Genomic DNA, 20,829 nt, shown 5'->3' on the forward strand with positions numbered 1-20,829 from the left:
AAAAGCCCTGTATTGGAATGAAAGATACTGTTCATTGGAACGAAGACTTTTCACAACTCTTGGTTTTTTCTTCCTTTTTCAAAGACCCAAAAAAACGCTCAGCTCACTATAAAACGATGTTAACCAAACTAACAACCGGGAAGAAACTTGCGAAACTGCCTCTCTCGAAGTTACCCGTCCTGATGCCAAATTCCACGTACTGTCTTTCCTTTTTTCTCTTCAGTTTCTTCTATTTTTTCTCGGTTGGCTTCACTGTAAAAGCGGAAACTGCTGGAACCGGACTAAGTAGAACCAAGGATTCGACAAGGTTGGTGTATAATGCTGGTGTAGTTCTAGATGTGGACTCAAAAATGGGTGCTATGGCAAACATATGTTCGTCCATGGCTCTTTCAGATTTTTATGCGGAACACCCTGATTATGGAACGAGATTGTCTCTGCAAAGACTGGATTTGCTAGAAGGCGTCACTGCAGCTTCATCGGGTACGTATTAGTCACATAATTTTCCATTAAAGATTAGGTCTTTTCATGTTTAATTTTACAATAAACAGAATCAGGCATGCCATGCTCTGCTGCGAATGCAAGAAATAAACTGGGGTCTCCACTCCCTTCACCTTTTTCGTTTTCTCCTCCGCCTTCCCCCCTCTCAATCCTTCGTAGAGAGAAACTAATATAAATAATAATGAGGGAAAAAAAAAAAAACACAGTACTAAACTTAGAAAGGTAAAACGGATACGTTTTTGTTAGTAAATTTTGAGAAAGTAGAAATAATAATATAAAAGAAATATGGGTTTGAGACATGAAAAATACTATTTTAAAGACAATTATACCTATAGAATATAATAAAATCTTAAAACTCTCAAATCAAAAGTAATGAAATTGATAAAGTAGAAAGACCTATTTATAATAAATGAACAACTACAAAATTCTTATTAAAAAAATCATGATAATTTGTATGGTTGTGTTTTTTTTGTTTAAACAAATTTTATCAGACAGCCATATTTTCCTATTCAAACATGCTTATTTAGATAATTATATTTTTATGTTCAAAAATACTTATTTAGAATAGCAATAATATTTATTAATATTATGAAATTTAAAGAAGTAAAAGATTTAAATAAAAAATAAATTTATTAACTAAACAAGCTCAAGTACCCTAAACACCCAATCTTTAACTTTGAAAGTTTCTAACCCACTAAAAAAACTCATAACAAGCCCAATTGACTTGACCCACTCTAATATTTAACTCAATTACTTCTCTTAAACTACATACAAATAATCTTTTTACTCAATATGAGATAGCATATTCTAAACTATCAATAATTTTCCACTAGTTTGAAATGTTGGTGCTTAATCTTTAACCTTTCACTCAAATAAATATTATGAATACAAAAATGTATCTTTTGATTTAAACATTCAATTAGCATATATATCCTAGAAATCTAACGAAATTGATGGTATCTGCAGATTAAACCTCAACTTCTATTGTTAAAATTAAAGATATAACACATACAATACTTATTTAATCTTCTGTTAAAGGTTTATAACTGTTTTAGTACTATTATGACCACGTGCTTATCCTTATTCATAAATATTTACAAGAAAGTTTCTAATTTTTTCATTGAAGCAACACCACTTCAATATTTATATTGGTGGAGTTTCTTATTTATGTCTTCATTGTTATAGACATTTAATTTATATACTTCATTAACAGTTTAATCTCATCCTCCATTTATGCAATGGTTTACACTAGTCTTTTAAATATTTAGAATAGGTTAACTAGTATTTACATACACATAATAATAACTTATTATTACTTATTAAACTTTGTAATTAGAGATTACTAATTCAACGTTAGGTTCCTATTTTTTGTGTCTAAAAGGAATTTTAAACTCATTCCACTTGTTGTGCTTCTTACTAAATTTCTAGGTAGCCCTTTGGTAAAAAGATCTACTAAGTTGTTAGCAAGTTTAACATATATTATGATAATTACCCTATTTTTTTTATCAATTCCATGAAATAGTCATGTCTTAGACTATTATGTCTAAATTTTCCATTATAAATTTTACTATAAGGTTGAAAGATAGTAGCTTTGTTATCATAATACAAGGAAATGGTTGTCATTAGTTATGGCCACAACTCTATATCCACTAATAAATTTCTTAGCCATTTTGCTTCCTTGCCTGCTACAGCTAAAACTATAAATTCAGATTCCATAGTTAAATGTGAAATCCAACTAATTGCACTACCTCCAAAAGTAAACATCCAACTTAAAGTGGATTTATTGTCACTTAAACTAGTGATCTAACTTACATCTGAATATCCTTCCAAAATTGCTGGATATTCCAAATAAAATAAGTCAAAATCTTTACTTTTTAAAAAATAACTAAGAATTCTTCCTATAGCTTTCCAATGACTTATACTAAGCTTACTAGTATGTCTTGATAACTTGCAAACAACAAAAGCTATATCTAGCCTAGTATAGTGCATAGCATACATAATACTTCCAATAGCACTAGCATATTCAAGATGTGCAATTACATGGCCTTGATTTTCTATTAACTTTATACTTGTATCATATGAAGTATTAGCTTCTTTTATATTAAGATACTATCATAACATATAAATCTATAAATCTATCACTAAATCTGACTTTAAGAAGTCACCACCAATATTTTTTTACTAAGGTGCGATTGGTCACTTAGTTGAATATATCACTTTTGAAAGAGAAATCTTAAGCTTAACTTAGGTATCTTTAAAAGGTAGATTTTATGTCTACAAAATCAAGACTAGATCTGAAAGTACAATTACATGTAAGAAAAGTTATAGCACCCTCACAATGCCCATCAAATGATAGTACCAGTTTGATTTTATATTATCTAAGCCTTAAAATGTGTTTGTAATTTACCTAGTAAATTTAATATTGAAAATTATTCTTAAAATTACTTCAATCATTTGGTAGCAATTTAAGATAATTTTTCTCACCTCAGGAGTATTCATGGAGACTCGTGTCTCATTCTGAAGAGGTTCTGTCACTGGATTCATTAACATATTTTATAAGAAATCTCCTTAAGTCAATGTCTAGCGATGAATCTCCGGATCTAGATATTATGACAAGTATTTAAATAAAAAAGTCTATATGCTTTTGAATTTTGTGCATAACCAACAAAAAAGCTTTTAATACCTCTAAATCTTAATTTTGATTTATGAGAATTAGGCACTTTATAGAAGGCAATACATCCCCACACTTTAAAATAATCCAAATTTAATTTTCTACCATGATTCTAAAGTTCATATGGTATCTTTAAAAATTTCTTTGAAAGAATTCTATTATATATATGGCATGCTGTTAGAAGTGCTTCTCTCCAAAGATTTAAAGGTAATTTAACATTTAACAATATACTATTTACCATAACAACTCAGGTTCTATTTTTTGTTTTAGTTAAACCATTTTGTTGAGGAGCATAAGGCGCTGTCTTTTGAGAAATAATCTCATTATCTTAAAAAAAAAAAAAAAACAAATCTAGAAAATATTCTTTATCCTTATCAGTTTGAAAATTTTTGATTTTTTTTCTTCTTTTGATTTTCAACAACTTATTTATATTTTTTGAATTTATTAAAATCTTCATCTTTTGTTTTTATTGGATACATAAAAGTATAATGAGAACTATCATCTATAAATATTATAAAACACATTTTTTCTTCCCTTGTTATTAATCCATTTAGCTGACAATTATCATAATGTATAAGTTCTAAATATTATGTATTCTTTCAACTTTAGGAAAGGTTTCTTAGTCATTTTTGCTTTGACATAGATTTCACATTTAATGTCATAATTGTTCTAGTATGTTATATAACCATGCTTAGACATATAATTCATATACTAATAATTTAAATGTCCTAATCTAGCATGCCATAAATAAAAAGAATGCTCAACAATATAAGCAGAAACATTATTTATTTCATTAATACTTAGTTTGAACATACCATCATTGGAATATCCTTTTTCAATGAATACATCATTTTTTGACACTATAACTTTATCAAACTTTAAGACAATCTTAAAGTTTTGCTTACATAACATATTTGCAGATACAAAAGTCTTTCTAATCTTAGGAACATGGAAAACAATAAGTAAAGTTAATTTCTATCCTGAAGTGAAATTTAATTCAGTTGTTCCTTTTCTAATTACTTTAGCAGGAACATGATTTCCCAAAAAGATATTTTTTAATCCTTTACATTCTTCACAAGTTTGAAATGCTTTTTATTGTTGCAAACATGAATTGTTACATCAAAATCTAGCCACCAATCAAATGACTTATTTGTATTATCCATATGAACTTTGGTGGTTATTCCAATTTGCATGTCGGTCACCATTACAACAAGTTATTTGATTTCTTATTCAATTAGATTTGCCTTGTTTTCATAACTAGAACTAATTTTAATTCCAGCATTTTAAATCTGTAATATTTATAAAATGTCCTTTCTTTCTATAATGGAAACACAATTTATTCTTATTAATTTGGGTTTCTTGAATCCCTTCTTCTTGACTTTAAAATTGTTTTGGGATTTTTAATAAGACTTATAAGTTTTTTTAGAATTTTGTTTACTCACATAGTTGACATTAAAACCTCCTAGGAAGAGTGCATTTCTTGCATATTTTTTATTTCAATCTGTATATGAGTCTGAAATTCTTTAATAGTGAAAATATCTATTAAATGCAGAATCTTTTTCCTATATCTATTCCAAGAAAGAGAAAATTTTGATAAAATAGCTTCAACTTGAAGTGAATCAAGAATCTTAATTTCTAGCTCACTTAACTTAAAAGCCAGAATTTGCAACTCATGCACTTGGTCCATGATTGGTTTATCATCAATTATAGAAAATTCAAAATATTTCAAGGCCAAAAATTTATCAGTACTTTTTTTTGTTCATGTACTTGTGTTCAAGAGCTGTCTAAATTTCTTTTGGTGTTTTCATATTTTTGTATATGTCATATAAACAATCACATAGTGAATTCAAAATGTAACCTCAACAAACTAGTTCATTTTTTTCACATTTGCTTCTTGTTGCCTTAACAATATCAAAATCTTTAAGAGTTGGTTTTGGAATTGGTTTCAAAATTGGATCGAGTACATAGAATACAAAAACCATTTTGTCCTTCCACCTAGTGTAGTTCAATCCATTGAAATAATCAAGTTTAATTACATCTTAATTCTAAAAATAAACCTTCATGCTTGATTCCAAATCAATAGCAGTAGCTACGATAATAGATGAAGTAATATCCATAATAATTGCCTTTAAATTGTTAAAAAATTTTGAGAAAATAAAAATAATATGAAAGAATAAATATGGCTTTGAGGCATCAAAAACACTATCTTAAAGGAAAAATATGGCTTTGAAGTATCAAAAACACTATCTAAAAGGTAATTATATTTATAGGATACAACAAAACCTTAAAACTCAAATAAAAAATAGTAAAATTGGTCAAGTAGAAAGATCTATTTATAGTAAATAAACAGTCACAAAATTCTTATTCAAAAAGTCATTACAATCTATATGGTCATGTTTCTTGTTTAAACAAACTTAATTAGACGTGTTTTCATGTTCAAACATGCTTAATTATTTAGACAGTCATTTTTTTTGTTTAAACATGCTTATTTAGAATAAAAATAATATTTCATTAATATTTTAAAATTTAAAGAAGTAAAAGATTTAAGTAAAAAATAAATTTATTTACCAAATAAACTCAAGTACTCTAAGTACCTAAGTGCTCAATTTTTTACTTTTAAAATTATCTAACCTACTAGGAAGACTTTTAGTAAGCCCAAGTGACTTAACCCACTCTAATACTTAGCTCAATACTCAGTTACTTAAATAACACAAGTAATCTTTTTTAAACTACGTACAAATGATCTTTCTATTCAATGTGGGATACACCACATTCAAAATTATCAACAGTTTTTGTCATTACTAGTCTTAACTAGCTTTGTAACCTTATGATTGCTTTAATAAATTTTGGCAAAAAAAAACTCAACTCCATGACTCCAAAACTCAAATAAACACCAAAATTTCACAAAGCAAAACCATATAAAGAAAAACCAATGAATTAATCCAAAAAAAAAAAAAATCCATATCTGCTACCATTTTCACCAATCCCCCATATTAACCCTAAAATGCCAAATGTGAGCAATTGACCCATTTAAGTTACCAAAACTCAATTAAGTGATCCACTTGGATATTAGCTTTATTAATACTTATAGATTTATGCATAAGTATATTTCTTGTCCATTTTTCAAGATGAATAAATTTTAAATGAAATAAAAAAATCTTGTAGAATAGAAGATTCATTGATTGATTAATGGTGTGTATTAGTTATTTAGAGCAATTGGCACCTTAAACCATTTAGGAAAATGTTGTGTAATGAATGTCTAATATGCATGGGTGCATGAAGAAAAAAAAAGGTAAATACTTGATTGTAAACTCAATGCTCAATGAACATAAAAATGTTTAGGCAGTTGAGAGTTTAAAGAAATACTAACAAATGTGATTAGTAAAAAAAGATAATAAAAAATTGCTATATATATAAAGCTGTCAGTTTTCACTATTTACAACTTTTTTTTATTAGACTAATCATCCATTAAAATTTAGTGTACTTCTCCAATAGAATTTCATTTTTAAATATTTTTAATGGCATTACATTTCAATTTCTTTGATTTAAAGCTTAGGGTACAAGATTGTGAGTAATTAGCCATGAACAGCCACTTTAACTATTAAATCTCAAGAGTTACAATGTTATTAGGCTAAATGCTCAATTTGGGATTAAATGTTTGCTTTTCAATTTAGGATTAAACATTTTCATTTATATAAATAAGGATTAAACGTTATTGACTTGTAACAATTAAGGATTTTTTCCAATAAAAACTATGCTATGAATTATATGTGCCATTAAATTTAAAAATCATTATAAATAATTATGACGTGGAATTAAATTTCTCACATGGAATGACAAATGGAAAGGCTCTTGGCTTTTTTATCTAAGTTTATTTCATTTCAGTTCTCTTCTTCTTTATCCTTTCTATTGAAGTTTCGGAAAGCTTAGGGTTTATGAGCTACAAGTCTACAACCACTGTCATAACATTTAGGTTGAGAACCTACCCATTAGACACAAAAACATGGAGTCACCATCAATCTTTTTTTACCTATGTGTGATTGGTCGCCTATGTGAATCTATTCTTTTTAAGGTTATCCTAAGTGTAAACTAAAGGTATCTAAAAGAATAATTTACGGTCTACATCAACAAAACTAAGATTCAGAAGTTGGATATAGGAAAAGTATTAATACCTTTTTACGCCCAAAATTGATACCAAATTAACTACGTGTTATCTGATTTAAGCCTTAGCAAAAATGGTTTTTATCATGTAAATAATCAATTCCAATCTTTTTATTTATTTACAAAATATGGTGATACAAAGATTCTATCAAAGATATCAAATAATCATGCAATAAATATTAAATTATACCATGTAAAAATTATCATGCAAATATAATACTATAACTCATACCAAATATCATGTAATAATATCATGCCTAAATTATGCTAAAATATTCATGCAAGAATGTCATATAAATATATTAATTATAATGCAATAATAACAATCATGTAAATATATAATATCAAGCAAATATATTATAATGCAATAATATAAAATACCATGCAAATATATTAATAACCATTCATTCAATATATAATCATGCATCCAAATATAATCACACAAATATATTAGTAATTATGTATAATCATGCAATTATACACACAACAAATATAGAAACATGCAATTAAATATCATTCAAATATAATATTAATCATGCAATAACATATAATATCATATCATGCAATAAATATAAAATCATGCAATTATAATAATAATAAATAAATAACTATGCAAATAAATATATTGATAATCATACAAACACACAAATAAATAAATTAATAATCATGCAATTAAATATATAATCATACAATTAACAATGTAAATCATGCAAATAAACATGCCATTAAATATACAATCATGCAAATAAAAATATAGAAACAATGTAAATAGATATGTAATTAAATATATAATCATGCAAATAGTAATATATAAACCATGCAAATAAAGATGCAATTAAATATATAATCATGCAAATAATAATACATAAATCATGCAATTATGTAAATAATAATATATAAACCATGCAAAATATGCAATCAAATATATAATTAGGCAAATAAACATGCAATTAAATATACAATCATGCAAATAAATATATTAATAATCAAGCAATTAAATACATTAATAACCATGCAAATATATTAATAAATCACACAAATAAATATATTAATCATGCAAACAAATATGTTAGGCAAATAAATTATCATGCAAATATAATATTAGTCATGCAAATTCATGCAAAAATAAATACCATGTAATAAATATAAAAATAAGAGTAAGCAATGTAGACACCCAATTTGGTCCAGGCCCGGATCAATTGGGCCTAGCCCAAAGGGGTAAGTCCAATTGTATCTTGGTTATTATTATTTTATTTTTTATTTTATGTATATCCTATATATATATTATTTACTTATTATTACTAATATATATTTTTTTATTTTTATCTTTTATTTTATTTATTTTCGTATTTTTATATATCTGATATTATTCTTTTTATTTATCCCATAATATTTTTTTTTATTTATCTTTTCTAATTATCTAGTATTTTTTTATTTTATTTTTGGAGGGCTAGGATTGAAAGTGGAAGAATCCAATTGAAAATGGGAATTCAATCAGAAGAGTCCAGTGGGATTCAAAGATTGAATTCCCGTCCAAGGAGGAATTGGGATTGATCAGGAACTCCTGATCAATCCCTATAAAAGTGATTCTGGAACAGAATGCAAGACACACACAGAAAACAGTAAGCAAAGCTACTGATTTGAGAGAAAAAGAGGCGTATAGGAAGCTAGGAAAAGTTTAGGAGTGTTCTGGGAGTGAGAAAAAAATTTTTAGAAATTTTTGGCGAAAAAATTTTTCTGGAAATTTCTGGGAAATTTCCAGATTCCGACGAAAATTCTGGCGAAATATGAATTTTCCGGCAACAATTCCAGCGAACATTGAAGTTTTCGATGACCTACCCGATTTCCGACGAAGAATCCCAGAAATCGGCGATCTTCCGGCCAACTTCCGACGAAATTTCCAGATTCCGACGATATTTTCCAGAATCCGGCACCGATGTTCTTCAGTTTTTAGAGAGAAGGGAGAGAAAAAGGGAAGAAGAGAGAGAGAGGGAGGAGCATTCTGCCGAAAAAAATGAAGGGGATTGCCTTTTATACCCTCCCAAAACGACGTCGTTTTGGCCTTAAGTAACCAGAGGATCCGCGCGTTTTACCGAACCCGACCCGACTCGAGCGTCGACCCGATTCTGACCCGCGCGTGCCTGCCCCTCCGAGCCGCGCCAAGCCGCCAAGCCGCTCCCCCCGAGCCGTTTTCTCTTTCTTGAGCCGCTTCAGGTTTTTTTTTTTTTTTCTTTGAATGTTTTTATTTGTTTTTATTTATTCATTATATTAGGTTTATTTAATATTCTTTTTATCTTAGTTTCATTTTTATTTTTGTTTTACTTTTCTTTATTCTTTATTATTTATTTATATTATTCTATTTTCTTCAAATAAAAATCAAATTTTCCAAAAAAAAAATATTTTTAGGGAAAAGTTGAAAGTATCAATTTTCCTTAAGATAAATTTTCAAACAAATATTTTTGGGGAAAAGTTGAAAGTATCAATTTTCCTTAAAAATCAATTTTCAAAAATCAATTTTCCTTATAAATAAATTTTCAAAAAAAATATTTTTGGGGAAAAAGTTGAAAATATCAATTTTTCTTATAAATAAATTTTCAAAAAAGGGGTTTTTGAGGAAAAGTTGAAAGTATCATTTTTCCTTGAAAATCAAAATTTCAAAAAAATATTTTTGGGGAAAAGTTGAAAGTATCAATTTTCCTTAGAAATAAATTTTCAAAAAAAGGGTTTTTGAGGAAAAGTTGAAAGTATCAATTTTCCTTGAAAATCGAAATTTTCAAAAAATATTTTTGAGGAAAAGTTGAAAGTATCAATTTTTCCTACAAAAAAAATCATTCTTTCCTTCCTTTCTATCTTAATTTTGATTTTGTTTTTTTTCTTTAAATAATTCGACGACGGAACCTCTGCAAGTGAAACAGTAGTTTTTTTTGCATACTCTTGAGGTGAGAAAATTTTCTCAATTTTCTGCTAAAAATATTAGAGTCAATTGAGAAAAATTTTCAATAATTAATTACTTGATAAAATTTTAAGGCTTTTGGATAACACAAATTTAAGCTGGTACCATCTTTTGATGGACGTTGTGAGGGTGCTATAACCTTCCTCACACGTAACCGAACTCCCGAACCCTGTTCTGGTTAGTAGACCTGAACCTATTCTTTTAGGGGCCCTTAAACTTAGGTGTTCCCTGAAAGGATAGATTCTTTAGGTGGCCAATCGCACCTAGATAAAAAAGATTGGTGGCGACTCCCTAAAGTCAATGTCTAGCGATAGATCCCCGAATCTAGACGTTATGACAGCTAGGTGACTTTTGGAAAGTAAATTGTCTAGGAATATTAATTTACTTTCCAAAGTAGTGGTACCTCTGTTTAGGGAGTCGCCACCAATCTTTTTTATCTAGGTGTGATTGGCCACCTAAGGAATCTGTCCTTTCAGGGAACACCTAAGCTTAAGGGTCCCTAAAAGAATAGGTTCAGGTCTGCTAACCAGAACAGTGTTCGGGAGTTCGGTTATGTGTGAGGAAGGTTATAGCACCCTCACAACGCCCATCAAAAGATGGTACCAGCTCAAATTTGTGTTATCCAAAATCTTTAAAATTTTACCAAGTAATTAATTATTGAAAATTATTCTCAATTGACTCTAATACTTTTAGCAAAAAATTGAAAAAATTCTCTCACCTCAGGAGTATGCAAGAAAAACTACTGTTTCACTTGCAGAGGCTCCGTCGTCGGATTATTTAAAAAAAAAATAAAATCAAAATTAAGATAGAAAGGAAGGAAAGAATGCTTTTTTTTTTTTGTAGGAAAAATTGATACTTTCAACTTTTCCCCAAAAATATTTTTTGAAAATTTATTTTTAAGGAAAATTGATACCTTCAACTTTTCCCCAAAAATATTTTTTTGGAAATTTATTCTTAAGGAAAATTGATACTTTCAACTTTTCCCTAAAAATATTTTTTTTTTGAAATTTATTTCTGAGGAAAATTGATACTTTCAACTTTTCCCCAAAAATATTTTTTGGAAATTTATTTCTAAGGAAAATTGATACTTTCAACTTTTCCTCAAAAATATTTTTTTTGAAACTTTGATTTCCAAGGAAAATTGATACTTTCAACTTTTCTTTAAAAATCTTTTTTTTCAAAAATTTATTTTTAAGAAAAATTGATACTTTCAACTTTTCCTCAAAAATCTCTTTTTTTGAAAATGTATTTCTAAAGAAAATTGATACTTTCAACTTTTTCCTAAAAATATTTTTTTTTTTTGGAAAATTTGATTTTTATTTGAAAAAAATAGAATAATAAAAAATATAAATAAATAATAAAAAATAATAAAAAGTAAAAAAAATAAAAATAAAACTAAGGTAAAAAGAATATTAAATAAACCTAATATAAAAAAAATAAATAAACAAATAAAAAACATTCAAAGAAAAGAAAAAAAAAAAAGAAAAAAACCTAGAGCGGCTCGGATCGCGGCTCGTCTCAGCTCGGCTCAAGGAAGAGAAAACGGCTCGGGGGGAGCGGCTTGGCGGCTTGGCTCGGCTCGGAGTGGGTAGGCACGCGCGGGTCAGAATCGGGTCGACGCTCGGGTCGGGTCGAGTTTCGACAAAATGCGCGGATCCTCTGATTAACTTAAAGCCAAAACGACGTCGTTTTGGGAGGGTATAAAAGGCAATCCCTTTCGTTTTTTTGACAGAACGATTCTCCCTCTCTCTCTCTTCTTCCCTTTTTCTCTCTATTCTCTCTAAAAATTGAAGAACACCGGTGCTGGATTCTGGAAAAAGTCACCGGAAGTTTGTCTAAAGATCATCGGTTTCTGGGATTCTTCGTCGGAAACTGGGCAGTTCGCCAAAAACTTCAATGTTCGTCGGAATTGTTGTCGAAAAATTTAAATTTCACCAGAATTTTCACCGAAATCTGGAAATTTCCCAAAAATTTCCAAAAAATTTTTTCTCACTCCCAGAACACTCCTAAACTTTTCCTAGCTTCCTATACGCCTCCTTTTCTCTCAAATCAGTAGCTTTGCTTACTGTTTTCTCTCTGTGTCTTGCATTCTGTTCCAGAGTCCCTTTTATAGGGATTGATCAGGAGTTCCTGATCAATCCCAATTCCTCCTTGGACGGGAATTCAATCTTTGAATCCCACTGGACTCTTCTGATTGAATTCCCATTTTCAATGGGATTCTTCCACTTTCAATCCTAGCCCTCAAAAAATCAAATAAAAAAATACTAGATAATTAGAAAAGATAAATAAAAAAAATATATTATGGGATAAATAAAAAGAATAATATCAGATATATAAAAATATAAAAATAAATAAAATAAAAGATAAAAATAAAAAAATATATATTAGTAATAATAAGTAAATAATATATATAGGATATACATAAAATAAAAAATAAAATAATAATAACCAAGATACAATTGGACTTACCCCTTTGGGCCAGGCCCAATTGATCCGGGCCTGGATCAAATTGGGTGTCTACAGCTGCCCCTCTTTGCACATTTTCTGTGAAACAGAAATTGCGCAAAGATGTAGACACCCAATCAAGACTCAACTCAACATTTTCATTTTTTTGTTTTTTTTATTTTTCTTTTGTGTTTTTTTTTTTACCAAAGCTCTTTTAAACAGAGACTCAACGACTCTGAAAAACATGAATAAAGCTCCTCTAAATAGAGGTAACTTTTTCTTTTGTTTTTTTTTTTTTTACTTTTTTTTTTTGCTCTTTTTTTTAAAAAAAAAGATCAAAGCTCCTCTAAGCAGAGGTTCAATGACTTTGAGAAACGAAGCTCCTCTAAATAGAGGCAACCTTTTTTTTGTTCTTTTTTTTTTGTCTTTTTTTATTTTTTTGTTTTGTTTTTTTGTTTTGTTTTTTTTGTTTTTTTGTTTTTTTGTTTTATTTTTTTGTTTTTTTTTTTACCAAAGCTCCTCTAAGCAGAGGCTCAACGACTTTGAGAAAGTAAATTGCTCCTCTAAACAGAGGTACCGCGACTTTGAAAATGTAAATTGCTCCTCTAAACAGAGGCAACGAACTTGGAAAGTAAATTGCTCCTCTAAACAGAGGCACCACGACTTTGGAAAGTAAATTGCTCCTCTAAACAGAGGCAATGAACTTGGAAAAGTAAATTGCTCCTCTAAACAGAGGCACCACGACTTTGGAAAAGTAAATTGCTCCTCTAAACAGAGGCAACGAACTTTGAAAAGTAAATTGCTCCTCTAAACAGAGGCAACGAACTTTGAAAAGTAAATTGCTCCTCTAAACAGAGGCAACAAACTTGAAAAGTAAATTGCTCCTCTAAACAGAGGTACCACGACTTTGGAAAAGTAAATTACTCCTCTAAATAGAGGCAACGAACTTTGAAAAGTAAATTGCTCCTCTAAACAGAGGTACCACGACTTTGGAAAAGTAAATTGCTCCTTTAAACAGAGGCACCACGACTTTGGAAAAATAAATAGCTCCTCTAAACAGAGGCAACGGACTTTGAAAGTAAATTGCTCCTTGACAATCATGTCCAAAGGAGTTGAAAGTTGTGTTTGAAGGAATTTCAGGAGATTATGCCCGAAGGTCTTATAAATCAACCCTGATACCCAAAAGGTGTCCTATTTCAAGGATTAGGAACTTACCTGACAAGTTTTTTTCTCAAACTTGCAAAGTCTTTTCATATCTGTCTTCTCCATGTGGGATGTTGGAACACCCCTGCTTCTTGAGTTTGTACACTATACTTTCTTGAAAGTAGTGTATGCTATGCAATGTGCATTATTTTCAATGCATGCTATGCAAATGTTGGCCAATTAATTCTTGTTCAATGTATGGTACTCAAGTTTCTCAAGCTCTTTTCTTGGGCATCAAGCCCTTTGATTCCTCAAAGATTCAATGGCACTGTTCTCCTAAGATCGAACCAGTGTAGCTCTTAATTGTCTCTTCCGCTCAGATTCTTCCTTGTTCTGTTTTTCAATATTTTGGAATAAGCTTCATCAATCGATCATCACTTGACCATCATTCAATGAATTTTTCAGCACTAACAAATTTCAAAACAAGTTTCATCCACCATCACTGGGTCATTACTCATAGGTGTCTCAGCATTAACCTTTCCAAAACAGATTTTGTCTTCATCATTCAATCACAACTTGCAAGTCATATCGACCATTTCATCCTCGTACTCATCACTTGATTGTATCACTGCCCCATTTCTTCATTTGATCACATCATATATCCTTCTAAATCATCTCCTCTAGGTTTCTACCATTTCTTCATTTTGTCTCCACCATCATCTTAGATTTCTTTTCAAATGAATGTAAGACTCTTTTAAGTACATATTCATTCATTCATTATCATTTCAAATCCTGACAAATACAATGCAATTAAACATTTTCTCAATTCATTCTAGGGGTGTAATGATAAGAGAACACAAGGTGAATTATGGTAAAGATAAATAATGAAAATCTGTTTTGGTACAAAATAAATGGGAAACAAAATAAATTGGATACATGTCATTGGGGTGAATGGTATGTCCAAATGATGAATATTCAGACAATTTTCAACATTAATCTAGGATTCTTTTTCAAAAACTCATTCCATTTACTGTTGAAGTCAACTTGAGCTTGGCGAACTTTGCCCCAGTCTTTGAGGGATCTTTAGATGTCTTTGATCTTCTATTCATGTGAGCCATTTGACCTGGATCTTTTTTTTTGGTACCAAAATCACCCTTTCAGGTTTTCAATTTGGATCTCTTTTTTCATTTTTTCATTTTCTCATTTTTTTCCCTTTTTTTTTCTTTTTTTTTTCTCTTTTCTCATTTTTCATCCAGTGTTGATACCTTTCATGTAGCATGATTCCATTGCTTCATCATGAGCATGTCTTTGCTCAACCTATGATCATTCAAGTTGGGTATTCACACTTGATCTAAATGGACTTTTCAAGGTTGTAACGTACGCCAAGGTGAAGGGTCATAAAAAAATGGATATAATAGGCTCAAAACATGTATTAAAAAAGTTCAAGACCGAAGGATCATTTGATGCAGCTTGGCATTTTGCCCCACATCGTTTCACTACTTTTTTCTTTCCTCACACAAAGGATTCTCATTACTTTGCCCCAAGTCATGTGTGGCTTTTATTTTTCTTTTGCTTTTCTTTCTCTTTCCATTTTTGAGACCTTTTGTGGTGTTTTTTTTTTTTTTTTGAATGTTTTTATTTGTTTTTATTTATTCATTATATTAGGTTTATTTAATATTCTTTTTATCTTAGTTTTATTTTTATTTTTGTTTTACTTTTCTTTATTCTTTATTATTTATTTATATTATTCTATTTTCTTCAAATAAAAATCAAATTTTCCAAAAAAAAAATATTTTTAGGGAAAAGTTGAAAGTATCAATTTTCCTTAGAAATACATTTTCAAAAAAGAGATTTTTGAGGAAAAGTTGAAAGTATCAATTTTCCTTAAGATAAATTTTCAAAAAAATATTTTTGGGGAAAAGTTGAAAGTATCAATTTTCCTTATAAATAAATTTCCAAAAATAATATTTTTGGGGAAAAAGTTGAAAATATCAATTTTTCTTATAAATAAATTTTCAAAAAAGGGGTTTTTGAGGAAAAGTTGAAAGTATCATTTTTCCTTGAAAATCAAAATTTCAAAAAAATATTTTTGGGGAAAAGTTGAAAGTATCAATTTTCCTTAGAAATAAATTTTCAAAAAAAGGGTTTTTGAGGAAAAGTTGAAAGTATCAATTTTCCCTACAAAAAAAATCATTCTTTCCTTCCTTTCTATCTTAATTTTGATTTTGTTTTTTTTTCTTTAAATAATCCGACGACGGAGCCTCTGCAAGTGAAACAGTAGTTTTTTTTGCATACTCTTGAGGTGAGAAAATTTTCTCAATTTTCTGCTAAAAGTATTAGAGTCATTGAGAAAAATTTTCAATAATTAATTACTTGGTAAAATTTTAAGGCTTTTGGATAACACAAATTTAAGCTGGTACCATCTTTTGATGGGCGTTGTGAGGGTGCTATAACCTTCCTCACACGTAACCGAACTCCCGAACCCTGTTCTGGTTAGTAGACCTGAACCTATTCTTTTAGGGGCCCTTAAACTTAGGTGTTCCCTGAAAGGATAGATTCTTTAGGTGGCCAATCGCACCTAGATAAAAAAGATTGGTGGCGACTCCCTAAAGTCAATGTCTAGCGATAGATCCCCGGATCTAGACGTTATGACAAGCAATTAAATATTATAAAAGTTATGTAAAAATCACAAAAAAAGCAAATATTACCTCAATAGATCATGGGTTTCAACAATTTTTCATCTTTCAAAAACTAATGTTTCCTACTATAAAACTTAGCTTTCTTTTCAAAAATTTCAACTGGATCTTCTTGCAAAATTATTTTTGCTTGATTGCTTATTCTTTGCTGATTTAAAACTTTGTTCAAATTTTTTTCTATTTTCAATGACTTCTATTTGATCTTAAAGTAATTACTGTCAAGCTCTCCTTTGGATCTTAGATTCAAAGTCCTTATATAGGGATTGAATCATTTTCGATTTGGAAGAAATTAATTCAATCGAATCTAGGATTTTTATGCAAATTTTATTCTCTGTATAATCTTTCCTTTTTCAATAGATAGAGACCCAAGTATTTCCAAAATTATTCAACTATTAAAGTTAAATTTTGATATATAATCTAAAAGTTTAATTGAATCCAAGATTTTTCATGCAAAATCTCATATTTTATTTTTTTTATATTTTTACCCTTTATTTTTATCAATTGACTTTGATTCTTTTGACTAAAAAAATTAAAATTAAACAAAAAATTAAAATTAAAAAATTAAAATGCAAATAAAATTTAGGCCTTAATCTTCGAGTCCAAAATTCACTTTTCCAATTATGATCTAATTGCACAATTAAAATTAAAATTTGAAGCCCAATAAATTTCAAAAAATCTCCAAACAAAATATGGTATCTATAACCACAATCGACAATCTTTAATTAGTACAACATCAAATTTTCAATTGCTCATTACTAATCTAAATTTAAAAAAAAAAAAAAACTACAAACATGCAAAAATTATAATACCCATAATATCAGAAAACCCATAACTAAATCACATATATCATCCAACCATTTTAAATTAAAACTTATAATAAAATTTTCAACTCATCAAAATTTCAATTTCCTTATACTTGGGTAAAGAGTGAAATAAACAAATAGATTAAATAATCGAATTTAGATTATGAATAGAATTGTTAGAAGGATAGGAGAAAGAGTGGCAAAAAATGGATCAATTAACACATTAGTGCCACTTAAGGTCAAGAGTTACAGTTAGAAAGAGAAAATATATACTAAAAAAGAAGGAGTTAAATGGAGAAAAGAAAAAAATTTTGGAAGAAAGAGAAAGTTGAACCTGCCTTTATAGATCTTGTTACTGACGAAAGGTGAAAATAAGAGGCCTCCACAATTGAAGGAAAACTAGCAATTTGGTAGAAAAAATCTGATACTTTGAACAAGATAAAAAATCTAGAAAGAATAAGAGAAAAACGTTGAAAGTGTTTCTTGTTCTTTTGAAAATTGCTTTTTTATTATTATTTTGACCTTTTTCTTTGGTTTTGGTGAGTTTGTCATATACATGACATTTGTCAAATATTTGACAAATCAATATTATTTATTAATGCCACTTAATTAAATTATACGTGTAATACATGAATAAATTTTTGTCAAAATATATTTTTAATTGTAAACTTTCGAAAACGTTTGATCCTAAATCAACACAATTCAAACATTTAATCCTTGTATGAGTAACTTATCAAAGATTTTATCCTAAATTAAGCATTTAGCCATGTTATTATAATAAAAAAAAAGTATAGCAAAGTTAAAGATCTAAAGTTTGAAAAAAGTATTTCAATATGATGTAAGCGGGTTGCTTGTGTTGTCAAAAAGAAGATTGTTTGGGATTATTATATCAAATTGCCTGAAATTTGAAGAATAATTCAATTATAGACTACCCCTATACCAATCTTTAATAAATGGTTTAGAACGAAAATGAAATTTTATTAGAAGGGTTAAGGAAACCCTTTTTGTGTCCTATGTATATACCATTGAGACTTACAATTTTGTTTGGAATACACAGAACATCTAACACAACAATCAGTTGAAGCCTCATTTGCAATAAAACTTGGAGAAAGCTCTTCGCCACCCTATGGTTCTTGTATTATCAGTGCGGCCTTAGCTGACTTCTCTCGCCTGGCAAAAGCTACGGTTTCCATTTTGGAAAAGTTTGAAAGGGACGAAGTTATACTTATATATGAAGACATGGGATATGGTCATGCGATTGTCCCTTATTTAACCGATGCATTAGAAAATATGGACATTCAACTATCACACGAGATAGCAATCCCCACCTCTGCCCAAGATTTTCAAATTTTAGAAGAGCTGGAAGTGCTGATGACCCTGCAAAGTAAGGTATTTGTGGTGCACATGACTACAACCCTTGCCTCTCGTTTGTTTCTTGTTGCAAACAAGGCAGGAATGATGACAAAAGGATTTGCATGGCTTGTGACAGATGGTTTATCCAACTTTGTAGATACCATGGATCTTGTAGCTCTTGACTCAATGAAGGGTACCGTAATAGGCATAAGGCCTTGTGTACCCAAGACGAAAGCTCTAAAGGACTTCAAAAAGAAATATAAAAGGTTATCCTTGGTGAAGCAAAACAACGTCGCAAGTGAGCTAAATCTCTTCGGTTTGTGGGTTTATGATACAATTTGGGCATTAGCTATGTCCGTGGAGAGAATTGGGACTGTGAATTCTGGTTTCTTGAACGAGGCGAAGGGCAGAAGTTCAGCAGACGCCCAGATTTCCGAATTAGGTCCAAGAAGAATACTTGAGGAAATCTCGAGCATGAGTTTTCAAGGGATCAGTGGAGATTTTGACTTGGTTAATGGGCAATTGCAGCCTTTGGTCTTCGAAGTATTTAATTTAACCGCAAAAGGAGAGAAAATGCTTAGCTATTGGACTCCTGACCAGGGAATATCTAGAAATTTGAGTTCAGCTAGAACATCATATTCAACTTCTAGGAACAAGCTCAAAGAAATCATTACACCTGCAGACACCCGAAGAACACTCAAGACAAATGATATGCCTGCGGTTGGAGAAAAGTGGAAAATTGGGGTTCCAGGTAAGACGGTGTTCAAAGAATTTGTGAACATACATCCTGGGGACAAGAAGGGCGATGACGATAAATTACCAGGGTTCTCCATAGAGGTTTTCAAAGCTGTATGGGAGACCTTGGCCTTACCTTCCACTACTGATTACGAATTTGTAACCTTCGACGTATCTTATGATGATCTTTGTTGCAAAGTTAAAGATAAGGTACAGTTCTATTTACTTCAATTTTTTTTTCTCTATCAAAATTTTCCGGACGTCACATTTGTTTGAATTGAAATTAATTTTCTTATAATTTCTTTTTTTTTTTTTTTGGGGGGGGGGGGGGGGGTTGGAATTTATAGATAATCGACGCTGCTGTGGGAGATATCTCGATTGTGGCTAGCAGGATAAATTGTGTTGATTTTACATTGCCATATTTGCAGTCCGGGGTGACCATGCTCATAAAAGTTAGCCACCATGGGCCAGAAGACATGTGGATATTCTTGAAGCCTTTGAGCTGGGATCTATGGTTGACAATCATCTCCATCTGCGTTTTCATAGGGATTGTTGTTTGGGTTTTAGAGCGTCGTGAAAATACAGATGTTAATGGATCACCCCAAAAGCTGCTTAGCAAAATTTGTACGCTTCCATTCCTATCCGTGGCGATCCCTCAAAGTAAAATAACTTCCATTTTATTCTCTAATATTTTCTTTTAAGTACAAAAATTAAAAGGAATATTAATTTTATTTACTCATAATTGCATTGAAAAACACATTCTAAACGTGACTGAGTTTTCTTCTCGATAACAGGAGATATGGTAGTAACCAATTGCTCAAGGTTGGTGTTGGTCATATGGATATTTTTGGCATTCATTTTGATGCAGAGTTACACCGCAAACCTGTCTTCAATATTAACAATAAACCAGTTACAACCGACAATCGCGACCATCAAAGAACTCAGAACACGTTATGTTGGTTACCAGAATCGGTCATTTGTAAGAGATTTTCTGATAAATCAGTTGGGGTTCAACGAGTCTATGCTCAGACCATATGACTCTGTGGATAATTATGAGGAGGCCCTGTCCAAGGGATCTGACAATGGGGGAGTTGCTGCCATCTTTGATGAAATTCCCGACATTAAACTCTTTCTAGCCGAATATACTACTGGTTACATGATGGCTGGACCTGCCTACAGAAACGATGGTTTAGGTTTTGTAAGTTTATATATATACACACACACACACACACACACACACACACACACACACATATATATATATATATATACACACCTTTCATTTTATAATTATTTATCCTCCTACATCTATAATTACTTTAATTTTTTCATTTCACCGGATTAGTTTATTATATATATACAAGTAATTTT

General features: G+C 29.9%; 1 protein-coding gene across 1 annotated transcript in view; it reads left to right on the forward strand.

The window, feature by feature from the left end:
- LOC111302628 (glutamate receptor 2.8-like) overlaps nt 1–20,829 on the forward strand; it is a 21,738-nt gene continuing 909 nt past the window's right edge. The window contains exons 1-4 of the mRNA XM_089742322.1: nt 1–480; nt 18,428–19,668; nt 19,806–20,118; nt 20,253–20,656. Of these exons, the coding sequence (XP_089598448.1) occupies nt 18–480; nt 18,428–19,668; nt 19,806–20,118; nt 20,253–20,656 (2,421 nt within the window). The 5' untranslated portion in view covers nt 1–17. The remainder of the gene's footprint in view (nt 481–18,427; nt 19,669–19,805; nt 20,119–20,252; nt 20,657–20,829) is intronic.

The sequence above is a fragment of the Durio zibethinus genome, chromosome 13 (genome assembly GCF_047325235.1).
Source record: "Durio zibethinus cultivar Kanyao isolate XHJ-2024 chromosome 13, ASM4732523v1, whole genome shotgun sequence".
Taxonomy (NCBI): domain Eukaryota; kingdom Viridiplantae; phylum Streptophyta; class Magnoliopsida; order Malvales; family Malvaceae; genus Durio; species Durio zibethinus.